The sequence below is a fragment of the Grammomys surdaster genome, unplaced genomic scaffold, assembly GCF_004785775.1.
Source record: "Grammomys surdaster isolate TR1022 unplaced genomic scaffold, NIH_TR_1.0 126121, whole genome shotgun sequence".
NCBI lineage: Eukaryota > Metazoa > Chordata > Mammalia > Rodentia > Muridae > Grammomys > Grammomys surdaster.
The window spans coordinates 2,685,117-2,702,221 of record NW_021620929.1 but is presented as its reverse complement, the minus strand read 5'-3'; the positions used below and the strand labels follow the sequence as shown (position 1 = coordinate 2,702,221).

Below are 17,105 nucleotides of genomic sequence, written 5' to 3'. Positions count from 1 at the left end.
TGGAGTTTTGGGAGACAAGGACATTTCCCCATGGGAAGATGTTGTCTGGAGAGGAGCCAAAAGCTTTGTGGTGTGGGAATGTGTCAGCTGGTCCCTTCTGTACAGTGCTTTGCCCAGCCTTTCCCTGGTGTGTGTGTGTGTGTGTGTGTGTGTGTGCATGTGCGTGCATGCGCACACACAGGTACTTGTGCTCTGATCCAGTCCTGGTGGATCTCCATGGGTACAGGGAGCTCTAACCCCTGGCTTTGTTCTCTGATTTGCCTGTTATGGAAACAAGCTCCCAAGTCTCTCCGACTCCATTTCCTGCATTTCCCCCTACAATTTCCTACCCTTCAAACCAAGAGTCTAAAAGCAAGCAAAGGCCCTGGGTTGTTTTTGGTAAGGTTAGCTAGGGACCTACACTTCAATGTCAGTTCATCCACAGGGCCACTTGTCCCTTCTTGCCACGAGGTCCATAGCGTCTTCCCTCTCTCTGCCCATGCAGCTTTCTTCCCAACCTCTGCCCACCTTCTTGGAGGATTTGGGGAGTCCCTCTCCTTTTCTGTCTATGGCTTTAGTCCAGCCCTGGGATCACCCATGGATTTCCCTATCTCTCCATGGTGACTCCAGGAGTCCTCCTCAAGGTGGCCTGGGACTCCTCCCCTTTCAAGGTGATCTGGAAGTGGAACTGGCAAAGGGATGAGCTGCTCACTGAATTCTGTCCCAGGAAAGCAAGGCCAGACGGAGATGCCCTACCACCCCCGTCAGGGCTCAATCACCCCGGGAAAATGTCCCAAGTGGGGAAAGGGAAGGGTGGAGTGGGCAGATTCAGACCAAGACTTTGCAGTCAGCTTGCCTGAGTTTGACTTTAGCTCCATATGTGTGCTGCCGGAGCTCAGTTTGTATACCTATGAAATGGAGACAATGACATCAGTGCTGATCATCATAGGATGATTAAATGAGATGGTGCCATGGTCCAGCACATCACAAGCCTGACAGAAAGGCGGAAGCAGAGGAGGCCCCAGACTCATTTTTTCCTGGCCCATGAACTTCTCTTGTTAGACAGCAAGGAGTTATCTCTCTGTCACTGTGGCTGGGGATGGATGGGTGGGTAGCAGTCCAGAGTCCTAACAAGGCACAGCGGGGTAAGGAGTCGCAGCGGGAAGGAATGGAGTGAGGAAGGACATTGAATCAGAGGCTGATTGAACTTATCACCAGCTGTGCACTCTGTACCATCCTGAATCTTCGTCTAAAACTCTTGAATTATGGTGGCCACTGCCTACATCACAAGGCCTCCATGAACTTATTATAGTTTAATTAGTGGCCATTTACTATGAGCCAGGCCTGGGCTGAGCTTGCAGAAAAGCAAGATTCCATCATGTACTCCAGGAGTAAGGAGAGCTGCCCTGTCTTCATGGAGATTACCTGCACAATGGAAAGGATGACACATAGTGTTTACGTGTTATTGTTGTAACAAAGTATCTGAGGCGATCAAGTTAGAAGTAAGGTTTATTTTGGCTCCGGTTTGAAGACTTGGTCCGTGACTGGCTAACCCCTTGCTCCTGGGCTTGTGGCAAGACAGAATGTCATGGTTTGAGTGTGTGGTAGATGGGACTAAACTCATGACAGCCTGGGAAGTAGAGAGGGAAAGGGAGAGGGAGAGGGAGAGGGAGAGGGAGAGGGAGAGGGAGAGGGAGAGGGAGAGGGAGAGGGAAAGAGAAAGAGGAGTGCATTCTCTAACTTCTTCCGCCAGGCCTCACATCTGAAAGGGCCTTGTATGCTGTAGATGAGTAACTAAGTCTTCCACACATGGGCTTTGAGGGAACATTTAAGATCCAAACAATAGAAATGGATAGTTTTGCAGTGATGGAATATTGGGCCAAAGAGATGGCTGAGTGGTTAAGAACATTGGTTGCTCTTCCAGAGGTCCTGAGTTCAATTCCCAGCACCCACATGGGGGTTCACAGCTGTCTGTAGCTCTAGTTCCAGGAGAGTCTGACACCCTCACACAGACACAACAGCAATGCACAGAAAAAAAATAAAATGAACAGAGTGCTGGAATGTGGCGTGGAGGATTGGAGTATGCTGAGCTGGGGAGGGGGTCCTAGCATCAGACAGTACAGTCAGGGAAAGTATCTGTTGTAGTCACTCTTCCATTGCTGTAGAAACACCATGACCAAGGCAACTCTTATAAAAGAAAGCATTTAATTGAGGGCTGGCTTACAGTTTCAGAGATAAGTCCATTATCATCATGGCAGCAGACTCGGCAGGCATGGTTTGAGAAGTAGTTGAGAGCTACATCCTGATCTTTTGAGAGGGAGAAACACAGTGTCTGGGTCCGGTATGGGCTTTTAAAGCCTCAAACCCCATCGCCAGTGATACAATTCTTCCAATATCTACTCCAAGGCCCAGCTCCCAATCCTTCTAATCCTTTCAAACACCACTCCCTGGAAGCTAATCATTTGACTGTATGAGCCTATGGACCATTCTTATTCAGTCAAACATCTCTAAGAAGATGATGTTTGGCTACCTGGAAGATAAGAAGGTTTGGACAAAGCTACCTCCAGATAGAAGGAATAGCAAGCACAAATGGCTTGCAGCAGGAACTAGGTGTGTCAGAGTAGTAGAGAGGGAGTCAATGTGCTTTGGGAGGTTGTGAGGAAGTCTAGGAAGGAGGGACAGCAGGAAAGAGGGATGGAGGAAGAAGGCAGATGAAGAGTTTGGATTTTCTCTAAGTACTTTGGGAATCCCTGGGAAGTTTTGCAGCAGGGAAGAGGTATATTTGTGTGTCTCTGTCTATGGGTAGCCAGTGGTCAACATCACTGTCTATCTTTAATTTTGAGGAAGAGTCTCTCCCTGAACCTGGAGAGCACAGGTTGGCTAGACTACCTGGCCAGTGAGCTTGTGAGGCCAGTGAATCTGCCTGTGTCTGCAGGCCCAGCTTTATGTGGGTTGTTGGGGGATCTCAACCCAGGTACTCATGCTGCACGGTGGGTACTTTACTGACTGAAGCATCTAAGATTTTAAAAGGATGCTTCAGGCTGGTGTGTGGAGGGAACACTGATGAGGGCATGGGTGGTGGAGGGAGGTGGCTGTTGAGCTGTCCAGGCTGCTGGGGGAGGGGTGGCCAGATAATGTCATCCCCTGGGCCAGCTGTGGGCCCTGTCAATGGAACTGAACCAAGATGAGGCTTCTGGCTCTGGAGAGTTGCATCTTTGGAGTTTGGCTCTAAGGAGGGGGTGGAGGATGAAGAGGACCAGGAAGGCTCTGGAGCAAACCTAGCTTGGGTGGAGTCTCTGTTCCTCTTTCTCTCCTGCTGCGGCTGCTGCTGGTCGATTACTCCCCGAAGACTTTACATAATTTTGGCCTGGCTCCCTCATTATGTCACTCTTTGAGTGGAGTCTAGGTCACTCTCCTGAATGCTGTGGTCAGGGTGGGGAAGAAGAACAGATTGCTAGTGGCTAGACTCAGACCCTCCCCAGACTGGATGGGCGTGGCCAGGCCCGTGGAGGGTGGAGATGAACTGAAGCCCTAGACTCTGCCCCAGGCCCTTTGTATATCTGCACCCACCCTGGGAACGCAGTTAGAGGGGGGACACGGTGGTGATGGCCAGGGTCCTTGCTGCTGAGAGGTGGGGCAATGTTAGGAGTGGCTTTCAGAGCCAGCCAACCCTGTAGTTAGTCCCTTTGCTGGGCTGTTGGTGGGTATCTCACTTGGTTACCCTGGGAAATGAGAACCTCTTTCTTTGCGTGGATTTGGGGGCGGGGCTTTAATTGTATGGAGGCGGGGCTTTAACTGTATGGAGGCGGATCTTGTCCTTAGAGGATGTGCCGGGAGGGAACAGATAGAGCAGCATCCCTTACTTGGGTGGTGATATCCTGGGCCCTATCCCCAGTACTTCCTCCTTTAATGGCTGTCACCCTACTCCCAGTAGAGCCTGGCCTTCAACCAGACTCCATCCAGGATTCCAGAACTAAATAGAACAGCTTTGAGCCTGATACCCCCTTGTACCAGGGAGGAAGCTGAGGCTCAGAGAGGGGTGTGATGCTTCATTTAGGGTTCAAGTCACACAGTGTGGGATGGTAACAGACCTGTGGGTCCTCTCAGATGTCCTATCTGGGGTGGGCCTGGAGAAGGTTGAATCAGTTCAGAGCAAGGGGCAGGGCCTTAGGAAGCAGGCTACTGTGGGCTTGGGCCCTGGACTCCCCTTTCTTTCAGGAAAGATTCCACTTTGTAGCTTTTAAGAAACTTCAAATGAAGGTTAGTTTCCCCTCCCGACCTCTTGAGCGGGGTGTTCTCATGCTACAGGCCTCCCAGGCCCTGTTGAGGGTCAGGACCATGCTCGTTTTATTGGTGAAGATCCTGTGGCTCAAGGCCACACAGAAGTCAGTGAAGTAGAGCCCAGGGGTCAAGTCCATATTTAGGCATACCAGACTCTCATCTTTCCCCATATACACTTAGCCCCAAAGAGGCTTCTAGAACTTTCTTACTATTGGAGGCCTGAGCTCTGCCAGGAGATGGTAGGACAGGCTGGGACGCTACTGTGACATTCCCTCTGGGAATTCAATGAGTGGAGAAAAGGCTTTAAGCGAGGTTCAGCAGAGTGCAGGGAGCCCTTGTTCACGGACTAACTCAGTGTTTACGGGGGGGGGGGGGCCGGAGGCGGAAAGAAGAATGCGCCCCACCTTCCTCCCAGAATTACAAAATTCTTGTTAGGTCTTTAAATTTTATGTAAATTCTTTTTTTAAGGTGGGAATCATATTTTAATTAGAAGTGGTGTCAAAGGAGAGCTAGATTAATTATAGAAATCCTGAGTTCCAGGTGGTTTCAATTTTCACAGCAGGGCACCAGGGCCTATATTTGTAAATGTTTTTTTATTAAAATCATACCTAGTGTATTTTAGGGGCACGGAGGTACAGTCCTTGAGGCTCCAAGGATACTGTACTCAGGAATTTGGGGCTATGATTTTGTTATGGAGAAGCAAGTCCCCTGTCACTGAAATGAAACTTTTGTAGCTGGGGGTGTGTGGGGGGCAGATGCTGGAAGTGAAGGGTCACAGCCAAAGAAAACAGTCATGGGGGAGGGGAATGACCATGGAGAACAGGTCCAGGGTTCAAGACCAGAGTGAGAGCTCACCCCAGGTCACACTACAGGAGGAAACCTAGATTGGCCGAAGGAAGGAGGTCATTGATGCCTTTGTCTGTTGGGGTTCAGGGGAGCAGTTTTGGACAACTCCATCCTGATGCTGAGGCATGGATTGGCCCCAGTCCTGGGTGGGGAGAACTGGGTCCTGAGCAGACCGCTGTGCTCTTGAAAATTAGTTACCCATCGATTTTGATGGCCTCAGTCAGGGAGAGATTCTGAACATGGACTCTTTACCAGGGGCATAGCACTGTCACCTCCGTGTCTTCCTGTGTCAAGTGGCCAGGTCAAAGGTGCCAACACTGCACTAGTAGGGGCACCAGATGTTTGCCCTGGGGGAAAAGGACATCTGACCTAACTTTTGAAGGAAACAGCATGAGGTCCCAAAGGCTCTGTGTGTGTGTGTGTGTGGTGTGGGGTGTGTGTGTGTGGTGTGGGGTGTGTGTGGGGGTGTGTGTGGGGTGTGTGTGTGTGTGTATATGTGTGTGTTCTCTTGGTTACTTCTATGGGTATTCTGAATGACTGTTGGTGCCACTTGGGGACTGGGATGGAGAGCCGGGAGATGTATGAGGGGGAAGGGACACACACAGAGCTTCCCTCAGACTCGATCATAGAAAAGAGGGGGCAGTTTCCCTCACCCTGTCCAGAGTCAGAGTGCTCTCATGGGACCTGCCGGAATCCTCCCCCATGCTTGACTTTGGGGAAATAAGGGACCAGGGGTCTGACCAGGGAGCATGTTGCTGCTTTACACGATGCCACTGCCTCTGGTTAAAAAGCTTGTTTTATTCTCTTCCTGCCTTTCGAAGCCCAGCTCCTAGTGGAGACAGACACCTTTGGGAGCCAGGTCCGGATCAAGGGCAAGGAGACAGAGTTCTACCTGTGTATGAACCGAAAAGGCAAGCTCGTGGGCAAGGTGAGTGTGGACATCCTGGGTGCTTGGGATCTGATTCAGCCAGCTCTGGAAAGCTGGCAAAGCCCACCCAGGGCCCTGTTGGCCTCCCCTGGAACACAGGTGTGGTGTGTGTCTGGATGGGAGATAACGTCCCTCGATGGCCTCTCTTCCTGTTACCATGGTGTTTGCTTTGGTCCCTGCAGCAGTCAGGCTAAAGTCTATTTATGGTTGCCACTTGGTGCCCACAGCCCTGGGTTCTGATGGGGAAAGATAAGGAGTTCTGGGGCAGCCAGCTCATGTGTGCCTGGTGTCTGGGAACAGGGAACCTGCAGCCCAAGGGCTGTGACTGAGGGATCATCTTAACACTCACCAGGGCTTCCCAACAGCACCAGCAGCCACCCACCGCCTCCTCTACCTCAGGAAGCACTTACTCCTCAGCTGGGGACCACGGTTTTAGCAGTTCAGGAAGATTTTATTACTTTGGAACAGGCCAGAGAGCTGCACGTGGCACATTAGTGTATGTTAGTGTGTGTGTGTGCATGTATGTGCTTGCGTGTGTATACATGTGCATGCATTATGTGTGCATTTGTGTGTGTACACTCACTTGCAGGGCTTGGATACTCCCTGAAGGCTACCCTTCATCTCTTTATATTCCCGTGCGTTTGTTTGTGAAGGTGATGAGTATGTTTCTCCCAAAGGTTCAAGAGGAACTTGTCACTCACAGTAGCTCCATTGCTAAGTCATCTCTCTGTCCTCTGCTCTCTGTAAGGACGCTCTCTGCTTCTATACTGAACCAAGAGTGATGTCAGTCTGGGCAGGTGGCATGGGAAATAGACTGCTGCTTAGGAACAAGGTCTCAGGGAAATTGATTTCATTATACTCAGGATTAGGGAAGAATGGTCAGTCCTGTTGAAGTGGTATTTGATTTCTTGAGCCTTTAGCTCTGTCTTTTGGCCCCTTATCCCTAGGCTGAGGACCAAGGGATACATAAACATAAAGAATGATTGCTTCCTTTAATTGAGCACCTACTATCTCTCAGGCATCGGGCAAAAAAATAACTGCAGATAATTTTGACAGGTTGGCACCACTACCATTCCCTTTTCACAGGTGGGAAAGCTGAGGGTTGGCCACATTCCCGGGCACTTGTCCCGGGTCCCATACTACAGCTAGGCGGGATTCAAAGCCGGGTTTGGAAGGGAAAGATTCCAGCCACACACCCATACCAACCCAAACTGCAAAATAATAGTAATCCGCAGAGCCTAGGAGTCGGGATGCCTAGGAGTGGTTTCAATTAGTGATTCACTTTCCGCCGTCGCAGGCCGGTCGGCGAGGGGGTCCCTCAGCGGCTGGGACGGCGGGCAGGGGCGGGTGCCTGGTCCCCTGGCCTGGCCCGTCCCCGTCTTGGCCAGCAGTTTCCTGCGGCGGCTGCCCAGCCCCGCGTCAGGCGCTTTGTTCTCCTGCCCGCCTGGGCCTCCTCCCAGACCAACCTGCTTTGAGTTTGAGACTTGGTTTTCCCCTTTGCTCCCTCTGTGCCCGGTGCCCGCGCGCGCAGCCCGGTGCCGCCTCGTGCCGCCTCCTGCCTGCGCTCTTCCCGGCATCCTGACCCCCAGGAGTGTCATCGCGGGGTCAGGAGAGCGCCCAGTCCCCTCTGGCTGCAGCCCCCGCCGCCTCCTGCGGGCTGGCCGCTGAGTCACCGCTTCCACAGGAGCCGGCTCCGATTTCCTGCCCCCTTGCCCTCTCTCCCGTCATTAATACTGGTGATGGTTCAGCTGGCTCAAGGCACAGCAGCGAAGCAGGCCCGGTCCCCTGCCTCTACCTCTGCACCCTCTTTCCACCCTAGCTGCCTCGGCCACCCTTCTGGGCTCAGAGGCTTGGTGACCCCCATCCACTTGTGCTGGGTAGGGTGGGACTCATGGTTTTGGTAGGCTGTCGATGGCCCCCTCCCTGCTCACCCGGGCTGTGTGAGGAGTTCCCTCCTTGATGGCTGGGTGTGTCTCTCATTTACAACCTGGGCTTACCCTCAAGCCCTTTCCACGTATTGCTGTCCCAACCCTCATCGCCCCCTTGGGAAGCTTCAGGTTCCAACTGATCTTCTCTTCCTTCGTGGACCAGTTTAGGGCTCAGCTTGGGTTCTCTCTGCCGCTCACACCATTTCCGAGATGTGGACTTAGGGCTTCATGCGTGAGCTGTTCCAGCCCTATCCTGCTCTCTCCATGAACCCCCTCATCCTCAGTGGTCTCTAGACTTACCTAGCCCTTAGCTAGCTCACTGTCTTCCCTCAGCTGTCTATGCCCCACCCCCACCTCAGGCCCCACGAGCTCACCTGGATGTCACTCCTTGTCCTCTGGACTGCTCCCAGTCAGGAGCTCATGCAGAGCCTGAGGGGTGCAGAAGCAGCAGAGGCAGGCACATTGGCTCTTGCTTTCTGAGCCCTGACTCAGCCTCCTGCAGGAACGATGCCAGAGAGCTTGGTACCCTGTCCCACTGAACCTTGGGGCTTTGTCTGTAAGGGAGACTCATGCTAGCATCTAAGCAGGCTCTGCTGGACTGTTTGTCTCTTCCTCCTTCCCCTGTGAAGATAGGTTTATTTTACTTTATTTTATTTATTTTTTTGAGATATGATCTCCTCCAGCCAATGCTATTAATACTGGGACTCTGGAATTCCCTGTGTAGTCAAGGAGGACCATAAACTCCTGACCCTTCTACTACCTCCTGAATGCAGAGACTGGGGGCATGTACAACACCCCTGGTTCATGGGGTGCTGAGCCTGCCCCCAGAGTTCTGTGTGTGTCGTGTAGTCACTATATGGACTGAGTTACACCCCCAGCCTGAAGACGGGACTTGACATCACTTCTGTCCGTACAGCAACTCTGGCCTCTGCTACCTTAGACGGAAAACCTTAGTAGGACGGCTTTCCTCTTTCCTGGCTATGAGTGCCAGCCTTGCGCATCTCTGGTCAGTACAGGGGTCTTGCATTGGGCCCTGAAAACAGCTATTGAGATTCACTAACCATTGGCTGGAGTCATTTATTTCTTTTATCTGTCTTGCAGCCCTGCATGCTCTGGTAGCCTGCCCCTGGCCACTTCTCTGAACCATATCCACTTGAACAGAAAGAATTCCTGAGCATCTATCATATGCTAATCAGAATCTCCTCATCTGTCCCTTCTTGTCCTTATGGGGCAACAGAGCTGGAGAGTCTTTCAGGACAGAAGGTTAAGACTATTTTAGTTGTAAGTCATTGAAAACTCAATGTTTTCAGCAGAAGGGAATTCCCGCTTCCCCCCAACCCCTAATAGAGCTAAAAAAAACCTCTCTAGGTTTTAGGTGAGGTATGATCTAGTGATGTCATCGGGATTCAGGTCACATGGAAGGACTGTGACTCTCTTAGGAAGTAAGGGAGTGGGAAGGAGGTGGGAGTGGGAGGGAGGATTTCCACGAACCTTCCAAGGCTCTTGAGTGATAGGTTGCTCTCTAAAATCTGACACCCCTGCTTGCCTTGGCCAGTGGAATCAGAAGTTCTGAGGTGGGGTCGAAGCATTGCTTTTTTTTTTTTTTTTTTTTTGGTTTTTCGAGACAGGGTTTCTCTGTATAGCCCTGGCTGTCCTGGAACTCACACTGTAGACCAGGCTGGCCTCGAACTCAGAAATCCGCCTGCCTCTGCCTCCCAAGTGCTGGGATTAAAGGCGTGCGCCACCACCGCCCGGCTGAAGCATTGCTTTTTTTTTTTTTTTTTTAAATGTAATTGTTGGTGACTTAGGATTATAGAAGGAGTCAAAAAGAGACAAGGTCAACCTCAGGTGCACTCTTAGCCTTTCTGGTTGAGACCATGTTGGAGCCTCTGCTCATCATAGGCTCCACAACTGGTCCCCAAGAGCCCCTCTGTGTCTTGGAGTGTTGGGAACCAGCCCAGAGCCCTCTGACATAAGGTAGATATGGACTGAGCCTGCGTGCTTGATCTGTGCTACACTGTTGCACACCTAACTTTTACTTTGTGCCCAGTTTTACTTCTTCTCCACTGTGACTCTGCAGGAGGTGTGGAGTGTTCGGGGAGGGGGCACCACTCACCCCACCTCCTCTGCTCTCCCCACAGACTTCTCTAGAACTGGACATGAGACAAGTGTGCTAGGGGCCATTTTCCAGGGCCATGACCTTGGGCAAGCCCGTTTGTCTCTTTTAGCTGTTTCCTTTCACTAGGTAGAGTTGCTCTCAATGGCGTAAGAGGGCGCAATGATATAGTAACAGATGCAGGGATGTCTGGCCTGTGGTGAGCAATCAGTAAATATTGAGTGAATGAGTAGGGAGACTAAGTGAGGGAGGAAAGAAGTGGGTAGCTAGAGACTTCCAGAGATGGAGTGTGTGGACCAGTACAATTCTAACCACAGATGTTCAGTACATGTCTAAATTTACTTCAAAGGGCTAGGAAGCTGGGCTCTGGGCTGGTTCCAACATCTGACGACACAGAGGGGCTCTTGGGACCCAGTGGTGAAGCCTACAATGAGCAGAGATTCTCCACTATGAACTCATTCAGAAAGGCTGCAAGTCTAACGACGAGCTGCACCTGAGTTTGACCTCTTGAGGGAAGCAAAGGAGTTGGCCAGAGAGAGAAGAGGCAGTCATAGGGTGCTTCCTAGCGGTGGACTTACAGAGCTGAGCTTTGAAGGGCAGACACAGAATGGTGGTGTCTTTTGTTCAGGTTGCTTTGACTCATGCAGAGAGTTGGGTAAGGAGCTTCTAGACCTTTTCATGAGAGACCAGAGGTCTCTCGCCTAAACCTGCCTTACACAAGTTTTCTGCCTTTCTTTCTATTGGTCATACTACAATGTCTACCCAGGCTGTCCTCTGGGTATCGTGTGTGTCTTGAACCTGCCCTCTGTCTGTCCTTTGGCTGTCTGGAAAGACAGCATTTCCCAGCCTTTTCTGCAGAGTTCAGCACTCTGTCTGCAGGGAGTAGGCTTGCCCTCCTCTCAAAGGTAAATGTCCCTGGAAGCCCGGGCCAGTTTTCCACTTCAAACAAAAGGCTGGAACCCACACCTCAGTCTCCACACATAGCCAGACCGCTGGGCTTCCAACTTGGCTGGGCAGCAGTCCGGAACGAGGAGTGGGCCTGGCCTAAATCTGGAGATGTTCGCTGGAAACTTGCGCTGCTGGGTCAGCCGGTCCAACTCTGTGTTTCCCACTCTCTCCCATCTAGCAATGGCTGTTCCAGAAGGAGGCTGCAAGCTGTCTCTCCAGCGTCTTTTCTTCAGGGCAGTCCCAACAGAGCCACCTGCTCTTGAGTGTGTCAGACTTCTTTCCGAGTGTCATTCCTTGTATGTCTCTAGGATGCAGAAGTCATTGTATTCTTTTGCCCGGTGAGGAATCTGAGGTTTGGAGCAAGGGATTGGCCAGCCTGAGGGGTCACAGGAAGTGCCAGAGTTCATTTGATTCTTGGCTCCAGAGTCAGTGCCCTTTGCCCTGCATATCTAGTCTCTCAGGACATCTGTTCAGCAACCAGAGTCCCCAAGGCTCCCTTATGAACACAGCCTGTGGTGTTTGGCTATGCTACGTCTTGTTTTTGGAGGCTCCTGGCTTGCTTCATACCAAGTATTAAAGCATGCCACATCCCACACTGAGTATGGTTTGTGTTGAACTGTGTCGCAGAAGAGTTGAGTAGCTGACTGAATGTCAGATTTTGGGCAGATCTGCCAGGACCCGTTTCTCTTACAAATGATAGACTAAAACATCAGCTGAGTTAAAGGAAATGAGACATCGTTGGCCCACATGGTGGTGAGGTAACGCGAACTGCAGATGCAGCTGGATCCAGAGCCCAAGTGATGTGACCAGGGCTTCGTTGTTTCTTTCACTCCCTTGCTTGGCTTTGCTGCCTCAGGGCTGGCATCACGGCGCAGCAGGATTTCCCTTCGTGTTGGTAAAATGGCTGCCTTCATTTCAGCCTCACAAATACTCACAAATAAGTTTAAACCCATTTTCTTATTTTGTTTTGTTTGTTTTGTTTCGGGCCTTGGCAATTGAACCCATACAGCACACTGATTGGTGAGCTTGGGACACATGTTTGGGAGGGGCTACTATTTGATTGGCTAGAGCTAGGCTTCTTGCTCAAGTAGGGATGAGGCGGAGCCTCCTAAGGATGAAGTGGACTTCTGCAAGACAATGGAACTCTGCTCCCCGGGTGGAGGATGGAAGAAGATGTAGGAGCCTGGAGACTCTGCAAATCAGAACTGCAGAGATTAGACCCGGTCTTCTGTGCTGTCCCCGCCTGCCCTGTCCCAAGGGCCCTGTACCCTTTCCACGACACTTTACTCCTCCAATTTCTTTTTCCGTTTATTTTCTCCTCCTGGCAAAGGCTCCCCGCTGGGCTCTAGTCGGACTTCTGAATCTTCTCCTAGATCTAGCTCTGCAATGCTCGTGAAGTGCAGTTTTAAGCAGAACTCTTGGTATCTGATTGCCGCCATGTCCACCAGACATGTCTGCTCGTGCCTGTCTTCATCCCCTTCCCCTGGCGCTTCTGTCTTTTGCTGATGCTGTGAGGTTGGGAGTTGACCAAAGCCTCCCTAGACCTGGGGGAAACCTGGGTGCAGCAGGTCCAGTACCCACCCATTACTGTGGTTTTGAGTAATGCTTGCTGTGGTTCACTTACCCAGTATCATTGACGCGACTTTCTCTGATGTCCCTTCTCTCTCTCTCGCAGCCTGATGGTACTAGCAAGGAGTGCGTGTTCATTGAGAAGGTTCTGGAAAACAACTACACGGCCCTGATGTCAGCCAAGTACTCAGGCTGGTACGTAGGCTTCACCAAGAAGGGGCGGCCTCGTAAGGGTCCCAAGACCCGCGAGAACCAGCAAGATGTGCACTTCATGAAGCGTTACCCCAAGGGACAGGCCGAGCTGCAGAAGCCCTTCAAGTACACCACAGTCACCAAGCGATCCCGGCGGATCCGCCCCACTCACCCTGGCTAGGTCCCATCACACTCACCCCCCCAGAGAACTACATCAGAGGAATATTTTTACATGAAAAATAAGGAAGAATCTCTATTTTTGTACATTGTGTTTAAAAGAAGACAAAAACTGAACCTAAAGTCTTGGGTGGGGGAGGGATGATCGGACTCCACTGTTGACCCCAACCCCATGACAAAGGACTCACATAAGGGGACTGCTGTCAACCCACAGGTGCTTGCCTCTCTCTAGGAGGTGACAATTCAAAACTCATCCCCAGAGGAGGACTTGAATGAGAAAACTGACGTGGCGAGAAACCAAAGTCCTTTTCCCCCAAAGGTTCTGAAAGCAAACAAAACAAAACAAAACAACAACAAAAAAAAAAAAAAAAGGAAAGGAAAGTAGTACCCCATCCCCATCCCTCTCCCTGCCCTAGACTCCAACAAGAATCGCTCTCTGGTTTGCAGTCATTTATTTATTGTCCACTGCAAGCTGTCCCGCGACACCGCGCAGGGAAGGCGCCCCTGAGAATTCTCCGCGCCTCGACCTTCCGACGACAGACGCCTCGTCCAATCATGGTGGCCTGCCTTGCCCGCAGTTCTGGAGGATGCTGCTATGGACCTTCCGTGACTCACGTGACCTAGTACACCAATGATAAGGGAATATTTTAAAACCAGCTATATTATATATATTATATATATAAGCTATTTATTTCACCTCTCTGTATATTGCAGTCTCATGAACCAAGTATTACTGCCTCAACAATTAAAAACAACCCACAAATTATTTAAAAAACAAAAATCCAAAAACGGTGAAGAGTGTGGTGTCTGGGGACAGGGCTCCGGCAGGGCAGTGTCTTGTGCTTCCTTCCTCTTGGTGTTTGTATGAGGGCTGGGGCCATTATCATTCATTTACTCTTCATTCAACATGGTAGCTGTGTGCTGGGGCACACTGTTCTAGGCACTGAGCAGGCAACCTCAGAGCAGATGGAAACCGCTGCCTCAGAGAAATTGGGTTTCCAGTGTCCCTGATAAAGCAATAGACTCAGCCATTTGTTCATAAGCCTTTATAGTCTGGGCCCTGGGGATTTACCTCGGCCCACAGGGAACTCCGCCATTAGTGCTTCAGATTTACTGCGACGTTGAGGTGTTTATCCATTCACTCTTGCTAAGCGCTGGGAAGCCATCACAGTCTGTGAGTTCCACAGTGTTTGCTCAAGCTGAGACTGAGGTTTTCAGGTCAGTTCCACCCCTGAGTTTTATGCCTTGGTGATTTGTGAGGACCCCTTCTTCCAGGGTGACTCCAGGGCTGGAAGCAGACAAGACTCCAAGGAACACTTTTCCTGGGGCTTGGGATGGGGCGTGTGGGGTGTGTCTTCAGGATAGCTGTCTCTAGAAGGTGAGAGGGGATCCTGAACCTCTGTTTTGTCACCCTTCCCGTCTCCCTCCCCTCCCCTGCCCTGTCCTGCAGAGACTGGCTGGAGGGGTCCCACATGGGGAGGGTATTTGGAGGGGGAACTTGTCTGGCCCAGGAAGGCTTTGGGTGGCTTCTGAAAGCTTACCCTGAACCTCTGGACAAGCAAATCTGCATTGTGACCTGCCTACCACCCTCACATGACACCCCTGTCTCCTTGTGACCTGCCCACCACCCTCACATGCCCCCTTGTCTCAACTCCTGTCACTTGGTTCTCCCTCCAGCCAGGCATGGCCTATGTCCTTGCCACTTTGTGACGCTCTCTAGGTGCCTTGTGAATGGGAGAGTTCTGTAGTTGTCCCATTTCTAGATGATGTACTGAGGCTAAGAAACATAAAACTGCTTGGCCGAGATCATTAAGACAGAAACAGGGTAGTCACCTTCCCAGGCCATGGCCTTCTTCCACATTTAACAGAGAGATACTCCCAGGCTCAACAAAATCAAATCCCCAAGCCCTCAGTGAAACTCTTGGTTAAAAACCCCAGTGTGTGTGTGTGTGTGGCTATGAGGGAAGTGTATGGCAGGCCACAGTCTCTCTTATGGCCAGGAAGAAAAAGAGGGCAAGGGGAAAAGGCTTGGAGTCCTCTGATCCCCTTCAAGGGTGTATTGTTGGGGCCTCCTACAAGCCTCTGCTTTTTCTCAGTAATGCTGCCCTGCCCCCCAGCCCCAAACTTAACAGATGACTCTTGGGAGACCCTATCCAAGCCTCACCCTTCTATTCCTGTCCCCTCCCTCTACTCTTTTATTGTTTTGAAAAGAACCACAAGAGATGGGTGCCCGGAACCATAATTCAGTTATGCGTTCACCCATTCATTCAACCAGCTAAGACATATCCATTCTTGCTGGCTGCTGCTGTCCCAGGAGCTGGTCACAGTAGTGAGCCGAGCAGTCTTCGAGGGCTAAAGAAATGGCTCATGGTTAAAGAGTTTGCTGGGATGAGCATGGGGATCCGAGTTCAGATCTCCAGCACTCAAATGAAAGCCAGGCATAGCAGCACTGGGGAGGGGGACAGAGGCAGACTTTAGGACTCATAGTCTAGCTGAAATGTGAGATCCAGGTTCGAGGAAAGAGACTGTCTCAAAATGTGAGGTGGGGAGCGATAGAGGAAGACCTGACTCTGATTTCTGGACATAGGATCATATGAGCACACACAGGTGTGTGCATCTGCACATATAGTGTCCGTGTTTAACACACACAGCACTGTGAACTATAACATCAGGTAATGGAGAACCAGAGAGAAGACTGGAGAAGGTGAGAGAGACGGAGTTGGGTGTTGTTTTGGGCAGAGGGAGACTCTGGGAGGGTTTTGAGCAGGGCTGAATGACAGAAGATGCGCATCCACACCAAGGGGAAGAGCATTTCTGGCAGAGGGAAAAGAAGATGTGAAACCACAAGCCCTGTCATAGAAGAAGAAGAAGGCAAATGGAGTCAAGAAGACTAATGAAGTCAGAGTCTGGAGGGAGCCATACTCAGGCTCCGGTTTCTGTTTGGAGCGAGACAGGCAAGGGCCTTTTGCTTTAAAGAGGAGAATGGCAGACTCCAGCCTGAGGCTGCTCCAGAGCAACCTGGGCTCCCACTGACTCTGTCCAAAAATAGCATCCTTGAGATGGCTGAGGCCTCCAAGCTTGGCTCCCAGGCTGCACTGCTTCTATTTCAGGGTCACTGGGTCTGAGGTGGGAAGATGCAGGCAGATGTGGCCCAGCCTGTCTTGCTCTAGACAGCACGTTCGGTATATTTCCTGAGTTAGGAGAAATATGTGAATGATAAGCAGAGTGGGCTGGCAGGAAGACTTCCCTGCCACGGATGATGTCTTCTTAGGAACGCTCACTCTAGGGAGGAAGCCAGGACGGGCTTCCACAGTGCAGCTGTGCAGAGAACCTCAGGAATCACACTCACCGTTCAGAGCTCATGCTGGGGTCTGAGGCCCACTCCAAGCAGCCTCTTGGTGGGCATTGTTAACCATACTTTGTAGATCTAGATCAGAGAGGAGGAGTTGCTTGCTTGAGATTACACAGCTAGGAAACAGAAGCTAGGATTTCAATCCACCCCTGTCCAACTCTAATGCCATAGCTTGACCTTAAGTCTGGATGCTTAGAGGTGTCTATGTAACTCCTGATCCCTGATTGGGCTTTTGTGGGGAGCAGAGGAAGGCTTGAGTTTGTGAAGTCCTCAAGTAGATGTGTGTTGTTGATGTGAGCCAGCCATGTCAAGGACCAAAGCCTCAGTCCTATGGGGAAGTGGCAAAGCCTTCCCCTGGGTGAAGCTTGGAGGCACAGCCTTCCTTTGATATGAGTCTGGAGGTTGATCGCGTGTTCACTGTAGCTTTCTCTCCCCAGATGTTTACAGCCTGAAGACTGCCCCTATATAGAGAGACTGTCCCTACAGAGACTGCCCCTATATATAGAGAGACTAGAGAGAGAGAGAGAGAGAGAGAGGGAGAGAGAGAGAGAGAGAGAGAGAGAGAGAGAACAAACCTACAGAGAGAGAGACTGGCCCTGCAGAGATCAGCTAAACTTCCCTCCCTGTTTAACTGTATATAGTAAGCACACCGGACTTCCAGAGTGCCACAGCTTCTCTATCCGAGAGTCCAGGCCACCTGGTCCCAGCTTTTCTCTTGTGTCTCTGTGTTTGCCATTTCTTCATTCCCTGCCACCTCTGTTAAGTCAGTCTCTGGAATCCTGAAAGCTG

General features: G+C 51.1%; 1 protein-coding gene across 1 annotated transcript in view; it reads left to right on the top strand.

The window, feature by feature from the left end:
- Fgf18 (fibroblast growth factor 18) overlaps positions 1 to 13,739 on the top strand; it is a 31,109-nt gene extending 17,370 nt beyond the window's left edge. The window contains exons 4-5 of the mRNA XM_028756500.1: positions 5,928 to 6,034; positions 12,702 to 13,739. Of these exons, the coding sequence (XP_028612333.1) occupies positions 5,928 to 6,034; positions 12,702 to 12,968 (374 nt within the window). The 3' untranslated portion in view covers positions 12,969 to 13,739. The remainder of the gene's footprint in view (positions 1 to 5,927; positions 6,035 to 12,701) is intronic.
- The last annotated feature ends 3,366 nt before the right edge of the window (positions 13,740 to 17,105 follow it).